Source organism: Eurytemora carolleeae, unplaced genomic scaffold (genome assembly GCF_000591075.1).
Source record: "Eurytemora carolleeae unplaced genomic scaffold, Eaff_2.0 scaffold1140, whole genome shotgun sequence".
In the NCBI taxonomy this organism is placed as follows: domain Eukaryota; kingdom Metazoa; phylum Arthropoda; class Copepoda; order Calanoida; family Temoridae; genus Eurytemora; species Eurytemora carolleeae.
In genome coordinates, this window is record NW_019397026.1 from 21,763 (window position 1) to 39,800 (window position 18,038).

At 30.3% G+C, this 18,038-nt stretch overlaps 1 protein-coding gene across 2 annotated transcripts in view; it reads right to left on the reverse strand.

Moving 5' to 3' along the window:
- Positions 1 to 18,038, reverse strand: part of LOC111711234 (glycine receptor subunit alpha-4) — a 45,962-nt gene that overhangs the window by 21,643 nt on the left and 6,281 nt on the right. For both annotated transcript variants that reach the window (XM_023485529.1, XM_023485528.1), the window contains exons 2-8: positions 17,171 to 17,236; positions 15,133 to 15,176; positions 8,515 to 8,610; positions 8,135 to 8,188; positions 7,147 to 7,207; positions 1,983 to 2,097; positions 691 to 755 (exon numbers count right to left, since the gene is read on the reverse strand). In XM_023485529.1, coding sequence (XP_023341297.1) covers positions 691 to 755; positions 1,983 to 2,097; positions 7,147 to 7,207; positions 8,135 to 8,188; positions 8,515 to 8,610; positions 15,133 to 15,176; positions 17,171 to 17,235 — 500 coding nt within the window. In that variant the 5' untranslated portion in view covers position 17,236. The remainder of the gene's footprint in view (positions 1 to 690; positions 756 to 1,982; positions 2,098 to 7,146; positions 7,208 to 8,134; positions 8,189 to 8,514; positions 8,611 to 15,132; positions 15,177 to 17,170; positions 17,237 to 18,038) is intronic.

The window sequence follows — 18,038 nt, forward strand, 5'->3', positions numbered from 1 at the left end:
TCTGATCAAGTATACTACAGTCAACGAGTATGGGTTCACACCCTTTGCTAATGGTAGATTTCAAAATCTACTTCAGTCAACAAGAATGGGTTCAAACCCTTTGCTAATGGTAGATTTCAAAATCTACTTCAGTCAACAAGAATGGGTTCACACCCTTTGCTAATGGTAGATGTCAAAGTCTACTACAGTTAACGAGAATACATTGTTACTTTTGCTGAATCAATTTGTATTTATAAGTTCAATGAATGCATTCCTTAAAATGTTTTGATTATTTAAGTGCTGACTAATTATCTACTTCAATGAATGTATATTTAGTTGAGATTTCAATATGCATACTTTGTTTCAACAAAAACGATCATACAAAATTATCAAGCATTATATTTTCAATTGGCTCATAATAAATTTTCTTTTGTGTTTTATTTTAAGCTGAACCATCATACATTATTATTTTGTATTTTGTGTTTGAAAATAAATACTAAATATAAATTAGAAACCAATAATTCTAATTTGTAAAACTGATTATTTAGAATTGTGGTTTTCTTAGAAAAGGTTTCAAGGGTGAATCACTCGAAATTATGCTTACAGTCCCTTTAAACTAGGAATAGTTTATGCTGTAAAATTACATTTATTTGGGTTTGAAAATATATTTTAGTTGTTGAAATAAGTTTTTCATAATTAAAAGTTACTTACTTGACCATATATAGAATAGATTTATCCTGGTACAACCAGATGTAGTGATTAGGGATGGTCATCGTCTGAAAAAATATGAAATAATTATTAAATTAAAAAAGATTATTTACAATAAAAGTATTCTGAAAAGAAATAAAGGGAGGAACATGTTTACTGGAGGTATGCTTGTCTGCCCCCCCCCCCTTCCACATTCCGGTGTTAGGTACTTTCCCAATGGCATTTTCCCGAGGGCGACTTCCCAAGTGTGCAATTTTCCAAGAGTCAACTTCCAAAAGGCCTTCTAAGGCGCCGCAGGCTGCAATGAGGCCGAGTGCTGCAGCTAGGAGGGGCTAGGGGGCCGATCGCTGCGGCTAGAACGGGCTAGGGGCCAAGAACTGCGGCTTGACAGACTCGGGAAGTTGCCGCTTGGGAAAATGCCTTTGGGAAAGTACNCCATATCAGTGAAAATTTCTGTGTATGCCCCCCCCGGTCCTGATTTAATATACAATATATATATCCCTAAAGAGTAGTTCAGCACGCTATATTCTAATTTCAAACTAACCTATAAGTACAAGCATTTAACCATATTAAAGAGTTGATAATATTGATAATATACATGGTTTTAAATTATTTGTAAAAATAGTTAAACATGTTAGAGAATTTTTAAAATACTAAAGATATTATTCCAGACGATGCTCCTTAAAGGACTGTAAGCGTAATTTCAAGTGACCCTACATACAAAGATTAAGTATGAACAATTTGCCTTTGTACTTTTGTCTGCAAAAATGATTTTCGCAGTTCCTGCTTTTAAGAAACAATGGAGGAACACGGAAAAATAACACTTATCGAGTCAGAAAAAAACAAATTTTTTAATCAGATTAAGGATTTCAATGGTATCGTTGTAAATCGGGCCTAGCCACCTTTGCATGGAGGATCACTTGAAATAACGCTTACAGTCCCTTTAATCTCTATCTAATTTTAGCACAAACTATCTTGCCAGTTCCTTTAAGATCAAAACTAGCAATAGAAATATTATCTTATAATTTAGAAAAGAGGGAGAGCCTTATCTGATGCATCCGTCAAATGATGCATCTTGCATAAGAAAATAAGAAATATGAAATCAAATTTGGACAAAAAAATGAGAAAAAAATTACAGAATGGGCCAAACAGTGCTGGGAGGTCTATGTAAAAACGGGGGAGGAGGGGGGAAGGTAGGGCAGAGTAAAGGCATGCATTCATAACTAAGATTTTCAAGGCTGGCTGATTAAAAAAATACACAAATTAGTGATGGACTACTTTAGATTTTATTTAACCTGGAATGTGACACTTTTAGCATTTTTAAAAAATGAGTCTGGTCGCCAGATTTCAGTCAGCCATTCTACAGGCAGCAGACGGTATTCAGACGTCATGTTATCTGGTAGCCGTAACCTGAGTTAATATTCATCAATCAATCAAATGAATAACCGAGCAGTCAATCAATCAAGCACCCAACCAATCAATCACTTAATTTAGCAGACTGTACTTAGACATCATATTATCTAGTAGCTGTTGCCTAAATAAATATTCATCGTTGAATGAATCTAAAAACCAATCAGCCAATCAATCAATTATTTGATCAATAGATCAATTAATCAATTCATTAATTAATCAATTAATCAACCAATCAATCAATCAAGTAATAAATCATTTAATCAATCAATTAATCAATTAATTAATCAATTAATTAATGAATGAATGAATGAATGAATCAATCAATCAATCAAACATTCAATTTTTCAATTGATCAACCAATTAATCAATAAATTAATAAATCAATTATTGAATTAATCAATCAACTAAGCAATCAATTAATTAATCAACTAATCAACCAATTAATCAACCAATAAATCAAGTAATCAATCAACTAACCCATTAATCAATCAATTAATCAATCAATTAATCAACCAATAAATCAGGTAGTTAATCAACTAACCAATTAATCAATAAATTTATCAATCAATAAATCAACCAATTAATAAGTAATCAATCGACTAACCAATTTATCAATCAATTAATTAATCAATAAATCAACCAATTAATTAAGTAATCAATCGACTAACCAATTAACCAATTAATTAATCAATCAATAAATCAACCAATTAATTAAGTAATCAATCGACTAACCAATTTATCAATCAATTAATTAATCAATAAATCAACCAATTAATTAAGTAATCAATCGACTAACCAATTTATCAATCAATTACTTAGTCAATTAATCAACCGATTTAGAAGAACACCTTACCAGAGAAACCACAATCTAACTTAATAAATTTTTAACTGAATCAGACAAAGGTTTAAAGATATAAAGGATACCGTTGTAAATCAGAAAATCCAATTTCGAAATAGTAAGTCAATTGAAATTACGAGTCGAGTGCATAATTAAGAGAAATACTTTTCCCTTGTACTTATTTCTATTTCTAATAAAATCCATCTATATCTATATATATATATATATATATACTTTGCTTGTCTCTGTCTGTTTGTTTCCAATAAACGTCAAAACAGCTGTACCGATCGGGCCCAAATTTTGTGTGGGACCTCACATGACTCTGGGAAGGTTTATGAATGATCAAAGTTTCAAAAATTTGTGCTTAAATTTTTTTATTTTTGTAAAATTTTGAAAATGCGCTAAAAAATATTATAAAATTCGCAAATTTTTAAAAATTTTTTTACACAGAGAAGATGCTCACAGATAAAGCCACAATCAAAAGTTGAACAAGAAGATGGGCGTGAAGAATCCTAAAAGCCTAGTTTATGTATACTTTGCTTGTTTGTTTGTTTGTTTTTATCCATTAAACGTCAAAACTGCTAAACCAATTGGGCCCAACTTTTATAGTGTGAGACCTTACATGACCCAAGGGAAGGTTTATGGATACTCAAAATTACAAAAATCTGTCTCCAAAGATTTTTGATTTTCGTAAAAATAAAAAATCCACGAAAAAATGTAAATCCGCGAAATTTTATTCATTGTTTCATCGAAAAGAACTGTTTCGCTACTTAGCGATTTCCCTAAAGACCTAATATATGTACCGTGTGGTATTTCTCAGGATTGGATCGTAAGACTCCCTTCTCTCAACGCTCTTCATAATAAAAAGGAGGATAGTAAGGTTCCGAACGTTTATTTCTCTGAGCCTTCAATCTAAACAAGTTTAATAAACCCACAGAAAAAGCTTTGAGTGAAAATCATACAAATCTAACAAATAATCCACTCAGGCATTAAAAAACTGTGGCTAGGAACCAATAAACGAATACATAATCATCAAACATACTAGAATCAACCAATAAACATAGATATATATATAAATAATTACCACGGTGATCCCAGAATTCTGAACACGGAAAATACTTGCAAAACGAATAAACATATACTGAGTATAAATATCACTACTACTCCGCTAGAAATCTTGCGTCTGCGCAGTCGGACTGTAAACAGTTCCTAAACTAGTTTTTTCACAATACATTCCGTACAGATCTTCAGGAGAAACTCAGAAATACGCAGGGGCGACAAACAGACTTTCTTCACGCAGCATGGCTCGCGTAACAAGAACATGTTGGAAGATTGAACAGCAATACAAACTTGAAGTAGAAGATGGGCGCGAAACGCCCTGGTATCTTAGTTATTGAATAAAGCAGTAAAACAAACTTATTCCCAACAGGATGAAGGAGTTTAGAAACTTGGCTTAATATAGTTAGATAGTTGATATATCATTATATATACTTAACATTGTGTTAATATATCATTATATGTACTGAACAGTGTGTTAATGTATCTTTATATAATAATATAATACAAATAATATAACATCTTAAAATTGAGGACTATTTTGTTTCAATCTTCAAGAAGCTTTAAATAGCTATCTATACAGAAAAATATATTAATAGCAACTCCTATTCTGTATAAAATCCAAAGAACATTAGATGTCGTCTTTTCAAGATTTAGGGCTTTTTCATTCACAGTAGCTTAGCGGCAGTAGCATTAAGGAGTTATGCGCATGCCGCGCTGAATTACAAGACAGAGAGAGAGCATGCGCGTAACTCCTTTGGGATTCCGTCTCAGGGGTATTGTGTACGAAAAACCCATTAATCTTGAAAAGACGACAATAGTGTTCAATCTGTATTGTTTTTAATCAACTTTCATTTTGTCAAGAATGAATGGATGGAGATATTTTTTTCTAATTATTATGTTGCTCTACAAGAATCTGAGTTGTAAACCCTGCACCCTGCAAATATATTTGCAACAGTTTAAAACCTTTGTGTTGAATTAAGATAAACTGAAAATGTGCACAGTCCCTTAGGACCTTAAAGGCTCTGGGGAAACAGTTGTGCAAAATTTATTTGCAAAACTTGTATAATCTTCTTCCTTTTCCCATAGGCTTCCTAAATAGCCAAAATATGCCAGAGGTTTCAGGTAGTCCAGGTTCAGTGTGTCCCACGAAACATGACACTAGCAAGACGAATTGAAGGTCGTATTTGATTTTTAAAATAATCAAAATAATAGACATTATTAACAAAGTGATCAAAATGTTAGACATTTTTAACAAAATATTAGAAATTTCAAAAATATTAGAAATCTTTAACAAAATATTAGAATTAAACATGGTATTTTCGTTGACGCTTTGTCTCTTTAATGTTTTCATTCAACGCGTATCCCTGACCAAGTGAATAAAAGTTTAATCGAAAAACTTTTTATTTTTCAGAAAGTAAAAGTTTGTCTCGGTAATTTGATGCGTAGATGCACTCTATGCGGAGGAGAAAAGTTAAATTTAATTTGAAAAGTAAAACTTGAAATATGATATTTCTTATCTTACACTGGGAAATAATTAAAATAACACAATTTCTCGTAGCTTTTCAGATTTAATTTCTCAGCTTAAAGGGTCTGTAAAGGAAAAATGAAAGGGGGTATAGGCTGAGAGCTTTTCACTTTAGCTCTTGATCGCGACCCAGAAAGTTCTATCTGATGTCCCTGTCTCGAGAAATTCATATAAAACTGTATCAAATTTATACGAAAATTTATATTTTTACAAATTTTTAGAAATAGTAGGCTTAAACAGATCATATTTAGCAATTATGAAATCAATCTGAAAACTTAGGTTTTCTACAATTATTATTTATAATTTTTATTTTCATTTTTAATAGATATAATTGATAACATTATTTATAAGTCCGCATTACGTCATCAGAACTCCCAACAATGGTAGTGCAGTATACTGGTCACGTGTCTCTGTCTGTATCATTTGACCAGTATACTGGACTCTCTTTTCACTTTTATGTGACACTCCATCTGATAAAGGACACTAACGCTTCACACTAATATTGACAGAAGTAATGTTGGTAAAAAATAAGTTATTTTATTGTGGCAAACCCTGTTTAGTAAAAAAAAGACTTAAAATAACATTTTATTTGTAATATTTGTAAATAAACTTGTAGGAAATTAATAATGTTTTTTTCTCCCACCATGTATGTTCACATAATATAACATTCATAACACAACATAGATCTATGTCATCTATCAGACCAAATATTATAGTATAATTCACTACTCATAATAAATATTTTCTGATAAAAGCATATAAACCATGCCAGGATATTTGTCGGAAATTGTTTTTAAATAAAAAATGAGAACCTGAATATTTTTTCCAAAATGACGAAAAAAATGTTCAACGGATTTAAGTCTTTTCTACAAGGTTCAATTTTCTAATCCCTATATCTTTCCAACCCAATGTTGCAGACCTTTCATATTTAGAACTATGAATTCTGGTAGATCAAATAATCTAGGTTTTAAATCTATATATAAATACTTTGTTTGTCTGTCTGTTTGTATTTAATAAACGTCAAAACGGCTGAACCGATCGGGCCCAAATTTTGGGTGAGGTAACATGACCCAAGGGAAAGTTTATGAAGGATCAAAATTTCAAAAATTTGCTTCCAACAAAATTGGATATTCATTAAATTTGAAAATCCACGAATTTTTATTTAACAAAATCCCCGAACTTTTTTTGGTTTTGTTTTACAATGTACATATTAAAAGAAAATATTGAAATTGAAATAGAAGATGGCCGCAAAGCGCCCTAAAAACCTAGTATCGTAGTTGCAAAATTATAGGGTTTAAAAAATTTGACTTTGTGGAAAAGACTTTATTCCTTTGTAACTAAGATACCTTTTCTTTATAATGTCGAACAAAATATATAAAGTAAAAATATTTATTTATGCAACTGCGATGTCTTATCATGCTGGACAATATGTTTTTTTGCAGCAATTTTTTATTTTTGGTTTGTTTAGGGTTTTTAATTTTCAATTGTGGTTTTTCTTCTAAAGGACCTGTGTATGTCTACTGCAGGAAAACAAATAGGAATTATCAGAAGTAAACACTTTTAAATCTTAGAAAACGTCTATAATTTTCACTTTTTAATTTATTAAAGTATATTTTATTTTTACCTGAAATCTTTCCAGGACTGAGCGAAGAAAATATCACAGGTGTACGTCATACTACTCTCATCTATATAAACAGTACATTTAAAGGGACTGTACGTCATACTACTCTCATCTATATAAACAGTATGTTTAAAGGGACTGTAAGTCATACTACTCTCATCTATATAAACAGTATATTTAAAGGGACTGTAAGTCATAGTACTCTCATCTATATAAACAGTACATTTAAAGGGACTGTACGTCATACTACTCTCATCTATATAAACGTACATTTAAAGGGACTGTACGTCATACTACTCTCATCTATATAACAGTATATTTAAAGGGACTATACGTCATACTACTCTCATCTACATAAACACTACAATTAAAGGGACAGTACGTCATACTACTCTCATCTATATAAACAATACATTTAAAGGGACTGTACGTCATACTACTCTCATCTATATAAACAGTATATTTAAAGGGACTGTACGTAATACTACTCTCATCTACATAAACAGTACAATTAAAGGGACTGTACGTCATACTACTCTCATCTATATAAACAGTATATTTAAAGGGACTGTACGTAATACTACTCTCATCTACATAAACAGTACAATTAAAGGGACTGTACGTCATACTACTCTCATCTATATGAACAGTATATTTAAAGGGACTGTACGTCATACTACTCTCATCTATATAAACAGTATATTTAAAGGGACTGTACGTCATACTACTCTCATCTATATAAACAGTATATTAAAAGGGACTGTACGTCATACTACTCTCACCTATATAAACAGTACATTTAAAGGGACTGTACGTCATACTACTCTATCTTTATAAACAGTTTATTTAAAGGGACTGGGGAATGGTTGAATTGCGTTAGGGTTGGTAGTTAGAGTTGGGGGGTTAGGGTGATCGAGGGGATTGGGATTAAGGTATTGGTGGTTAGTATGAGGGGTGGGGGATGGGGGGGGGGGTGGTATTTATATATTACCTATAGTGTCAAGGGACATAACTGTAACATGGAAGAACACTTTCGTTGCATTTCCTAAAACAGAACTTTTATTATAAAAAGAAAAATTGTTTAACCAAGAGTTTTCATATTTCAAATATTTATTGGATTTATTCTTAAATTCTAAAAGTTTTATAGATTTAGATTCCTCAAAAAAAAGGAAAACATGGCTCTTCCGTACTTTTAAGGTCTTAGGAACAATTTACACCATGTACTCTTCACAGAAACATCAGACAGAAATAAAAATGTATAAATCAATAGCAGTTTTAAACTTAAAGCGATTTAATTCAGTATATTTTTATTGTTTGCACCGCCCCTTCCACCCACCGTCCGCCCCTTGGGGTTTCATTTAAAAAAAATACCTTCACGCTTTGGTGGTCTCATTTTGTCGTATATCTTGTTGTGCCGCGGGAGAATATCATTCAGTTCCAGCGGGTCATCTTTGCCGTGAACAAAAACTGAAAACGCGGCATTTTTATCATGCTGTCTGCGCGCATCAAGACTTATAGTATCTAGTATATAGTCTTAAATGCTTAATTTATGTTTTAATATAACCAACTACATTTGTAACTTTGTTACAGCCTTGTGTGCAGTGTATAATGGACATGATGGCCATAAAAAACTTATTTTCAGGGTTTTTCACAGTGAGGACCAGAAAACAGAAGAATATTTAGACGACATGAAAACAAAAATTAATTTTAATTAATGCTGTAACGAAGCAAATTTACTAAATCAAGCGTCCGTGTATTCTGCACAATTTATGTGTTTCATGCCTATTTGACTATTTAAAGTCATAACTGGAGTCTAAAAGTCGTCCATCTACTCCAGAGTTTTCTGGTTCTCACTAGCTATAGAAACAAAATAAGATTTCAACAACACGGAAAATATTTGTTTTTATAAACCCCTGGGGTTAATTAGTTTCATTAGTTAACATCAAATAAAATGTGCAAACCATTATTTTTGTAAGTTTGTATGATCTTATAAATGAATTAAATAAAACAAAACTGCACAGTCGGCATAGAGAAAGGAAACGAAGAGGTAAATCTTACAACAGATGTAAACAGCCTACCACCCTATTAATGTAAATCTGTGGTAAGCTCTTTTGTGGCAAAAACTCAATTCCTTTCAAAAGCCTTTTATTAAGTTAGAATTTATGAACATTATGTTAACATTTCGTGCAACAACGCGGGATCTTTAAAGGTAAAACAGAACTCAACATTCTAGATTCGTAAGAATAGTTTTTATCATTTTCATCCTCATATATTATTTTCTTGTCAATATAACTGGGAATATTCATCAAATCTGAAAGGAACTGTAGATTGTGATTTCAAGTAATTCTCTATAATTGAAAAAAGCAAAGACTTTGCTAATCAACGATCAGAATCAGAAAATCTACGCAAATTTGACGCATTTTCTCGGGTAGACAAAGATTGTATCTAATGTCGTCTTCTTCAGAAATTTAGTATATATTTACCCTTTCGACGTTTCATAATGTTGTCTTTTGTAATGGATTAAATAGTTATTTAAAAACAAAAAAAAGGAAACTACTTTAGTTTTTCTATCTTGAAATGTTCAATTTGTCCATAGTCCATTCATCACTTTTTAAGATGAAAAAAAGACAATATCTTCCTCATTATTACCCAGACAAACTTTTAAATGGTACCCTTGTTGATAGGACCTTTAATGGGTTGAAATTACATCAGTCCCTTAGAACATTTAGCTGAAAATTGATTTTTTTTAATGGCGATCCAAATGTAGCCAAGCAGATCACAGTGACGTTTTCTTTGAAAAAGTGGGATTTACGTTACAAAAACAACAAAATAAATTGTCAGAATTTGACACGTTTAGATAGAAAAACAAAGAAATTTTCCACAAAGATACTGATATAGAGGTTTAAAGGTTTACAGGGTTTAAAGGGTATAATGCAAATGTTACTTTTGTTATATTAGTTCACAGCTATAAAGGGATCCATGAATGCAAAAAAATAATTTATAGCTGACATGTTTATATTATATGTTATTGAAAGGAATATCTAACTACTCAGTGTTTATTAATTATTAATTTTGCAAATTGTTTTGGCATTGTCTTGCCAAATTGTTTTCAAGTTGTGTTCAAATAAAAACATCAAATAGAACAGTAAACTCGTGTTTATGCAAATAATTCTGAAACTTTATTTTCTTCAGTTTTAATTCTACAACATTTTGCACACTCATGCTTTCAACACTTATTAGTCGCCTATAATTCTCATTTTCTAATATCTTATTAATTTTGCAAGAAATTTAATCTTAGCCACAAACTTAAATTTTTTAATTCCTATATCTTTATAACCTGATGGTGTAAACCCTTTTCAAACTTACTTAGATTATTTGATTAAACAAAATTCATAGTTTTAAGTATCGAAAGTCTATAACAATGGGTTACAAAGATATGGAATTATGAAATCAGTGTTTTTTTGGCTAATTTATTTTAAACAACCCGCTCTTCGTTCATAAAACATTTTTCAATTTGTCCGATCATACAATTATTAGTTATTTATAAATATATTTTGGTTTCAAGCCAATCTAATCAGTCAGTTTGTATTTATTATTTCTCTTTCTAATCAGTCATTTTGGTAATTATAAACTATATTGTAAATTACAAGATAAACCTCAGTATTTAGTTAGTTAAGTTTTTCATTTTAGGCAAGGATTTGAGTTGTTGCTACAACATCACTTTGTCGTCTCCCTCCTTATTCCTAATTTTAAACAAATATTTGATTTTTGCTCTTTGTTAAAATATCAAAATTAATAAAAACTTTAGAATTTGAAGAAATATAAAAGTGCTAATCCGTCTCTTTTTGCATTTAAATTTTCTTTAGATTTCAATTTTGCAAAATTCAGAAGAAAAAAATTTAAAATCAATTGTTTCAGCCTCTTCCAGGAAACCACAGCGGATGGAGTAACTAGAGCTTCCAGGAAAACCACAGCGGATGGAGTAACTAGAGCTTCCAGGAAATCACAGCGGATGGAGTAACTAGAGCTTTTGGCAATTTTTTAACTACAAATCTCAAAAAAGCTGGATTTATTTTTTCATTAGATATATTTAAAACAAAACAAAAATAATTCATAAAATGAAAATTGTTTTAATGTGATGAACGAGGAGTTAGAAATTGGAAATTAGCTTCGCAAATAGAAATTATTTCTTATGCATGCAAGTTCTGAAGTAAATTCTAACGTTGTGATCTACTTATCAAAAACTCTGTGATAAATGGCTATTACTTAATCTTGAAATACGGGGTCATATCGTTGCATGAACCGAACCCGTACAAGCATTTACCGGCCTACAAAATGCACTTAGACCCATCTAATAAACCCAGTTTTTAATAGACCCAGATGTACATTATTTGATCAGAATTTCTTCAAACATTTTTGGCAGCTGGAATTTTGCATTGTCAAAGCTACTGAACATGTTTTCTAAAGATATAGAAAAATTCAATGCTCGCTCTAGAATTGTTTTTACTCTGTGAAAAGAAAACCTAGAAATGAGAGAATAAAAAGTAGAATTGAAAGGTTTCTCCATTCCTTGGATTAATTAAAACTTGATTTATAAATTAATAGATTTAGTCAAAATTTAGAATTACACAGAATTTTGTCTTGGATTTACTTTTTCCCACAAATCATTCCACGCCGGCTTTTTCATTCAGTTTTCATTGTAACGAAATGAAAACAGTTTTTATCATAAAAAAAATAAAATAAATTTGCCGAATCATTTTTCGCATTGCAAATTTTACATTTTTCCATCCACATAAAAAGATCATACTTTTCGTTGAATTCTATCGGTTTCTATAAGTGGGTTTACAAAAAATAAATTAACAACCAATATTTTTTTGATTTCGAGTTCTCAGCAGCCTCACATTTTTTTGATCGGACCTTATCAGTTCATGTGTTTCAACGCTTATTGAATTCAAACAAACAAACAACCAGACACCCAAATATACTTATGATAAATACTAAAATTATAGTGTATAAAAGTATCTCTATCTATTGTATATCCTTATTATATCATTCTTTTCGGCTTGACGTGTTACATACATATTACTTATTTCTTTCTTTTTATCAATAAAACCGTCCGTAAATGGTTCTAAGTGTAGATGAGGGAAGGGGGGAGGAAGGGACTGTACGTCATACTACTCTCATCTATATAAACAGTACATTTAAAGGGACTGTACGTCATACTACTCTCATCTATATAAACAGTATATTTAAAGGGACTGTAAGTCATACTACTCTCATCTATATAAACAGTATATTTAAAGGGACTGTACGTCATACTACTCTCATCTATATAAACAGGTCTAGCTAAGGGAGGGGGGATGGAGGGTTTGATCAAGTATGAATTAGACATCAATGTTTAAAATTTTGTATGTTCCCTAAAAAAGTGACTTGCGCATTTTTACTGAAAGAAAACATATAGGAATTATTAGAATTAAACGACAATATCTTCCACATTATTGATAAAATAAAGGTTTCAAAGGCTTTGCCAACTTTGCTGAAGGGTCAATTAATATCACGTTTACAGTCCCTTTACTATCTTTTCAGTAGAAGTAAATATTTCCATTTACTGATAGCGCCGATATAAGGATTTATCTCTAATTGAATAATGAGATAGATAGAAAGATAGATGTTACCGCCATACTATCGATATAAGGATTTATCTCTAATTGAATAATGAGATAGATAGAAAGATAGATGTTACCGCCATACTATTTCTATTGGTTCAGAATAGACAACAAACACATGACTGAATCCTGATTGGATCAGGCGCTAATGGAATCGGCATACAGGAGTGCCTTTAAGCCAATAGTGTTTCCAATCAGACTTTGCAACCTTCTTCGATTTTTTATTTTACAAAAACTAAAGAAAATTATTTAAATAAACTTTTTTTTAACTTTAAAGCGCAAAAAGACAAGTTATTGTTAATAATAAAGACTAGAAAATGGTATTTTGTAAATAAAGTTTCCAAAATGTGACTAATCATCACTTTTTCTTGAATTATTTATAGACTCTAAAAACTGAATTTTAGTATTGAAGTTGCATGATGAAATTGCATGCAAAACTGTGAAGTTGAGAATTTAAAAAAGATCCAATATTCAGGGATTAAATTTGTTAAAGGGGTGATATGTAAACTTAATCTTATCAGACTCTTTCTTTAGAGATAGTGCCACTATCAATTGACAAAAATAACTCCTTTAAAAACGTTTCTAAGGTGCCAAGAAATTTTTGATAATGTCATTGTTGCAATCGGCACTTATAAGCCATTTCTTCTTTCTGTCATTTGTGAATTGGTCAATATTTTGCTATTGTTTTTTTTATGTGAAAAAATTCTCTACCCTGTCCAAGCCGCAGCGCTTGCCCCTAGAACCTGCTATGTAAACATATGTGTTTTTTAGCTGATATGTCTCTAAAGAAATATTTTTTTTCAGGAAATTGACAATTCGATATACGATTTAGTTCAGATTAGCGCGAACAGGCACAGAAAACTTTAAAAGAAGAAAGGTAATCTTCAAATCATGTAAAAGTAATTACGTTAACATCCCTCTGAATTTCTCCTTTAGTTAAAATGTTTTTATCCCTTCAAACACATTTCTGATTTTCAATTTTTTTAAATCTGCGTTCAAGACTAAAATTGTATGTTTTATTAAAAATTAATAATAATCTTTTAAATAATTTGAAAATAATAGATTTGAATATATCTGTGTACTTTTAAACCTCTACTCTTCAAGAAAAAACCAGTGGACAATATTACTGTACTTTCTATTCAAGAAGGTTATGGGACAATTTAAGCAATTAAAAAAATGGGGCTTCAGAAATGAAAGAAGAAAAATTACTAAAATTTATGTAAATAAATGTAGATTTTTCGTTTTTGTTATTTGCTACGTTTTTTTTGAGCAATGCATTTATAAGCTAAGGAACAGAGTTTTTTTCCACAAACTCAAATATTCCTATCCATATATCTTGGCAACCCAATGTCGTAGACCTTAGATATTTCAAACTAATAATTCTGTTAGATCAAATAATCTAAGTTTGAAATATCAAAAGTTGCAGACATAAAGAAATTAGAAAATTTGTGATTGTGACAAAAACTTAATTCCTTTACGCTACATGCACTGGATTCTATTGAGATATCAAATATTGTTCCAATTTAGACAGACTGTAATTTTTTGTACTAAACTAAATTGATTAGAGGACTTTTACATAGATCCTCGAACAATTTAAGGTATACATTTTGTACACCCAAAAAATGTGTGTTTTCCTTTTTTGTTACTATAATAATAATAACTTTAATAATAATAATAATAATAAAAATATTTAATATTAGGTGGGAAGATAGTACAGATGATGGATCTTGAGAAAGGAGAAAAAATAACGAATACATCGGAAGAACTTATCAAATGTCGTCTTGACAATTTATTTAATGAGTTTTATACTATATTACGTTAATTTCAGTATTTGCGAAAATAAATAAATAGCCATAAATATGCAGGAATAGTTTTAAAGAGCTCCATATAATCATTTAATTAAAAAATTCAATATCTGCAACATTCCATTATCAGAAAGTAAAGAATACGACATTTGATGAATTCTTTCGATGTATTCGTTATTAAGGGTTTCACTGTATCAATGCTAAAATTAATAATAATAATAACGCTAATACTAATAATGATAATATTAATAATAATAATAACTTTAATGCTACCAATGATAAAATTTATAATAATAATAACTTTAATACTATTAATGATAATGTTGTTGACAGTAAACATATTGTTAGTTATCATAATAATAACAATAATAAAAATAATTATGATAATAATGGTGCTAATGATAGTAGTAATAATTATAACACTAATAAAAAAGTAATAATAACAATAATAAAAATAATAATGATAATAATAATAAGAAATAATAATAATACAATTTGATTGATTGATTTCTACCAACCTTGTCCAGCTGGTGCATCAACTTCACACCCAATTTTGCAAATTCTAAAAAATTAAATTATGAAAATTTTTATTTTTTATTTTCATGAAAAGTTAGATTTTTATTTCATGAAAAATTAATTTTTTTATTTCATGAAAATTTAGATTGTTTCATTTCATTCAAATTTTTTTTTTCATGAAAAATAAAAATTTGTGTGAGTCTACAAGTCGCTTAGAGTTCATTTTTATCTTTTTTTTCAAAAGTCAAAAATAAGCAAAAAGAAGTTGATTACTAGCCATCAACTCTAAAAAATCTAATTCTTCCATCTTCGAAACTTGATGGTGTTGACTTTAGACATCTTTAACTTCAGTTATTCATAGTTTTAAACGTCAAAGGTCTACGAGATACGATTACAAAAAATAAAGATAAAAATAATGTTATCTGTTCCTTTTCATTAAATTTTTAACTGTTCATTTACTTTTCTTTCCTTACAAAATATGATTTTAGCAAATGAAATAATTATGAAATATTTGAACAGTATTTAAGTGCAAAGGAAATGAATTTTTTATTCTGTTTTAAACTTTGAGAAACTAAAATAAAGTTTACGAAAGTTGTAATAAATAAAATAAAACAAATTTTGGCACTTTAATTTGTTTAAATGGCGAAAATTACTCAAAATAATTAAATAATAATCTTAAAATGGTCAGGTTCTATTTTCAAACAAGCAACATCTAACTGTTCGAATAATAATCATTCCTTTATAAAAAGCTGGTTTTTGGTATCCAACAATTATCATTGAATCTCGTAAATCTAAAAACTTATTAGTGTAGGTCAATAATTTATCCTGAGAAAAATTTGAGGAATAGAAATTTAAACCCCCGAGGGATTCAATGATAAACCCGAGTGCAGAGCCCAAGGATTAATGAATGAATTCAATTTCAAACCTCACTCTATAATTTTTCTCAGAGTAAATCACTATTTCAGAAAAACTTTCTAGGGCAATATCATTTTATCCTCCCAGGTACAGCTTGCTGGAAATATTTGTTTAAAGGGAGTGACCGGCTATGTAAGTTAGTTGAACTGAGTATGCAGTGTTGTGGAAAACTTCTTTCGGATTCATTTGAGACATTTAAAACTTTTTAAAGATCTGTAAATCCTGAGTTTGAGCGTAAATTCGACGTTCAAAACTCATACTTTGGGAGTGGATACGTGTTCAGAATTAGTTTTTTTTTTAATTATTGAATAACGACAACGAAAAATAAAGTAAAAATTATACAGTAATCTAATTAGATGGTTAGGAATATATTTCTCAAAAGAAATTTGGAAATATATAGATCAATGCTAAAATCGATTATTTCGTTTTCATTATTATATTGAATTTCTTATCTTCTTTGAATTTATTCGCAGAATTCTACAAATTCTTCAAATGTCGTTTTTTCAATAATAATTCTAGAAAATCTGCGAAAATCTTTGTAAATAATGAGAAACCAGAATAATGAGAACATAGAAACTAATAATTAAACAAGATTACTTATTTTATTATTATGATAAGATTAATTTTTATTTTCTCAACATGTTCCTATACATGACGTCTGTAGTTTATTGTAGAACTTTTTTTACATTTTATGTCGTCGTTATTTAATAATTTAAAAAAACTAATTTTGAAAACGTATCCACCCTCAAATAGGAATTTTCAAATTTGCGCTGAAACTCAGGATTTACAGATATTTAAAAAGTTAAATATGTCTCAAATGAATCCGTAAGAAGTTTTCCACAACACTGCATACTCAGTTCAACTACCTTACAAAGCCGGTCACTCCCTTTAAAGAAATTATTAAGATTTAAAAACCTGAAGGAATTCAGCCTTTCCCGCAGTCTCAAACTGTGTAATCCCTTTATCTATGCAACCTAATGTTTCAAACTTGGATTTTTGGCCTAGCAGAATTCCTAGCTTAAAATATCTAAGGTCTACAATATTGGGTTGCAATAGCATAGAAAAAGAGATTATAAAATCAGAGTTTGTGGCAAAGACTCAATTCATAAATTTGAAATAACTTACATAATAAGGAGCAGAAGACAGAGGTAAGATGTCTTAAACCCGTGTCCACCCTCCAGCATCATCATCCTACAAAAATATTTATACGTAAGAAATGCGAAATAAAATACATCGAATTACAATAAACTTTATTTTTTTTTTCAATCCCAAAGTTGGTGCAACCCGATGTTTCAAACTAAAAGTCTGTACATCAAACAGTCTAAATTTGAAATATCAAAGGTTTACACCCTAAGGTTGCAAAGATATAGTAATTAGAAAATAGTTGCTTAACGTAAAGTTGTGAAGTTTGAGATTTAGATATCAATAATTTTGTTAAAGGTTAATACAAATATTTTTTAAGATAAAAAAATGTTTTGAGATTAATCAAAAGATTTATTTCACTTTTAAATTGATTTCCAGAAGGTTCACGGGGGGGGGGGTAGGGATGTTGCCCCTTTCTTCCTCTCCCCCCCCCCCCCCCACCAGGGTTCTTTATATAAACCCGGTGGTAAACTGTTTGTGTAAACTAGGTTTATTATTCATATTATTTATCATTGGTTTCTCCAACCTTGAAACTCATTCAATACTTGAAAACTTATACAACTAGAGGACTAGAGGACTAGAGGACTAGAGGACTAGAAGAATAAAGGAATAGAGGACTAGAGGACTAGATGACTAGAGGAATAGAGGACTAGAGGACTAGAGGACTAGAGGACTAGAGGACTTGAGGACTAGAAGATTATTGGAATAGTGATTTAGGGGAGAACGGGGAGACTAGAGGACTAGAAGACTATAAAAGTAGGACTATTTAGAGAACTAGGAATGATGAGAATTAAAAACATGAACGTTCGTCGCCCAGACCCTGAAATGACAAAGGAGGGGGGGGGGGGGG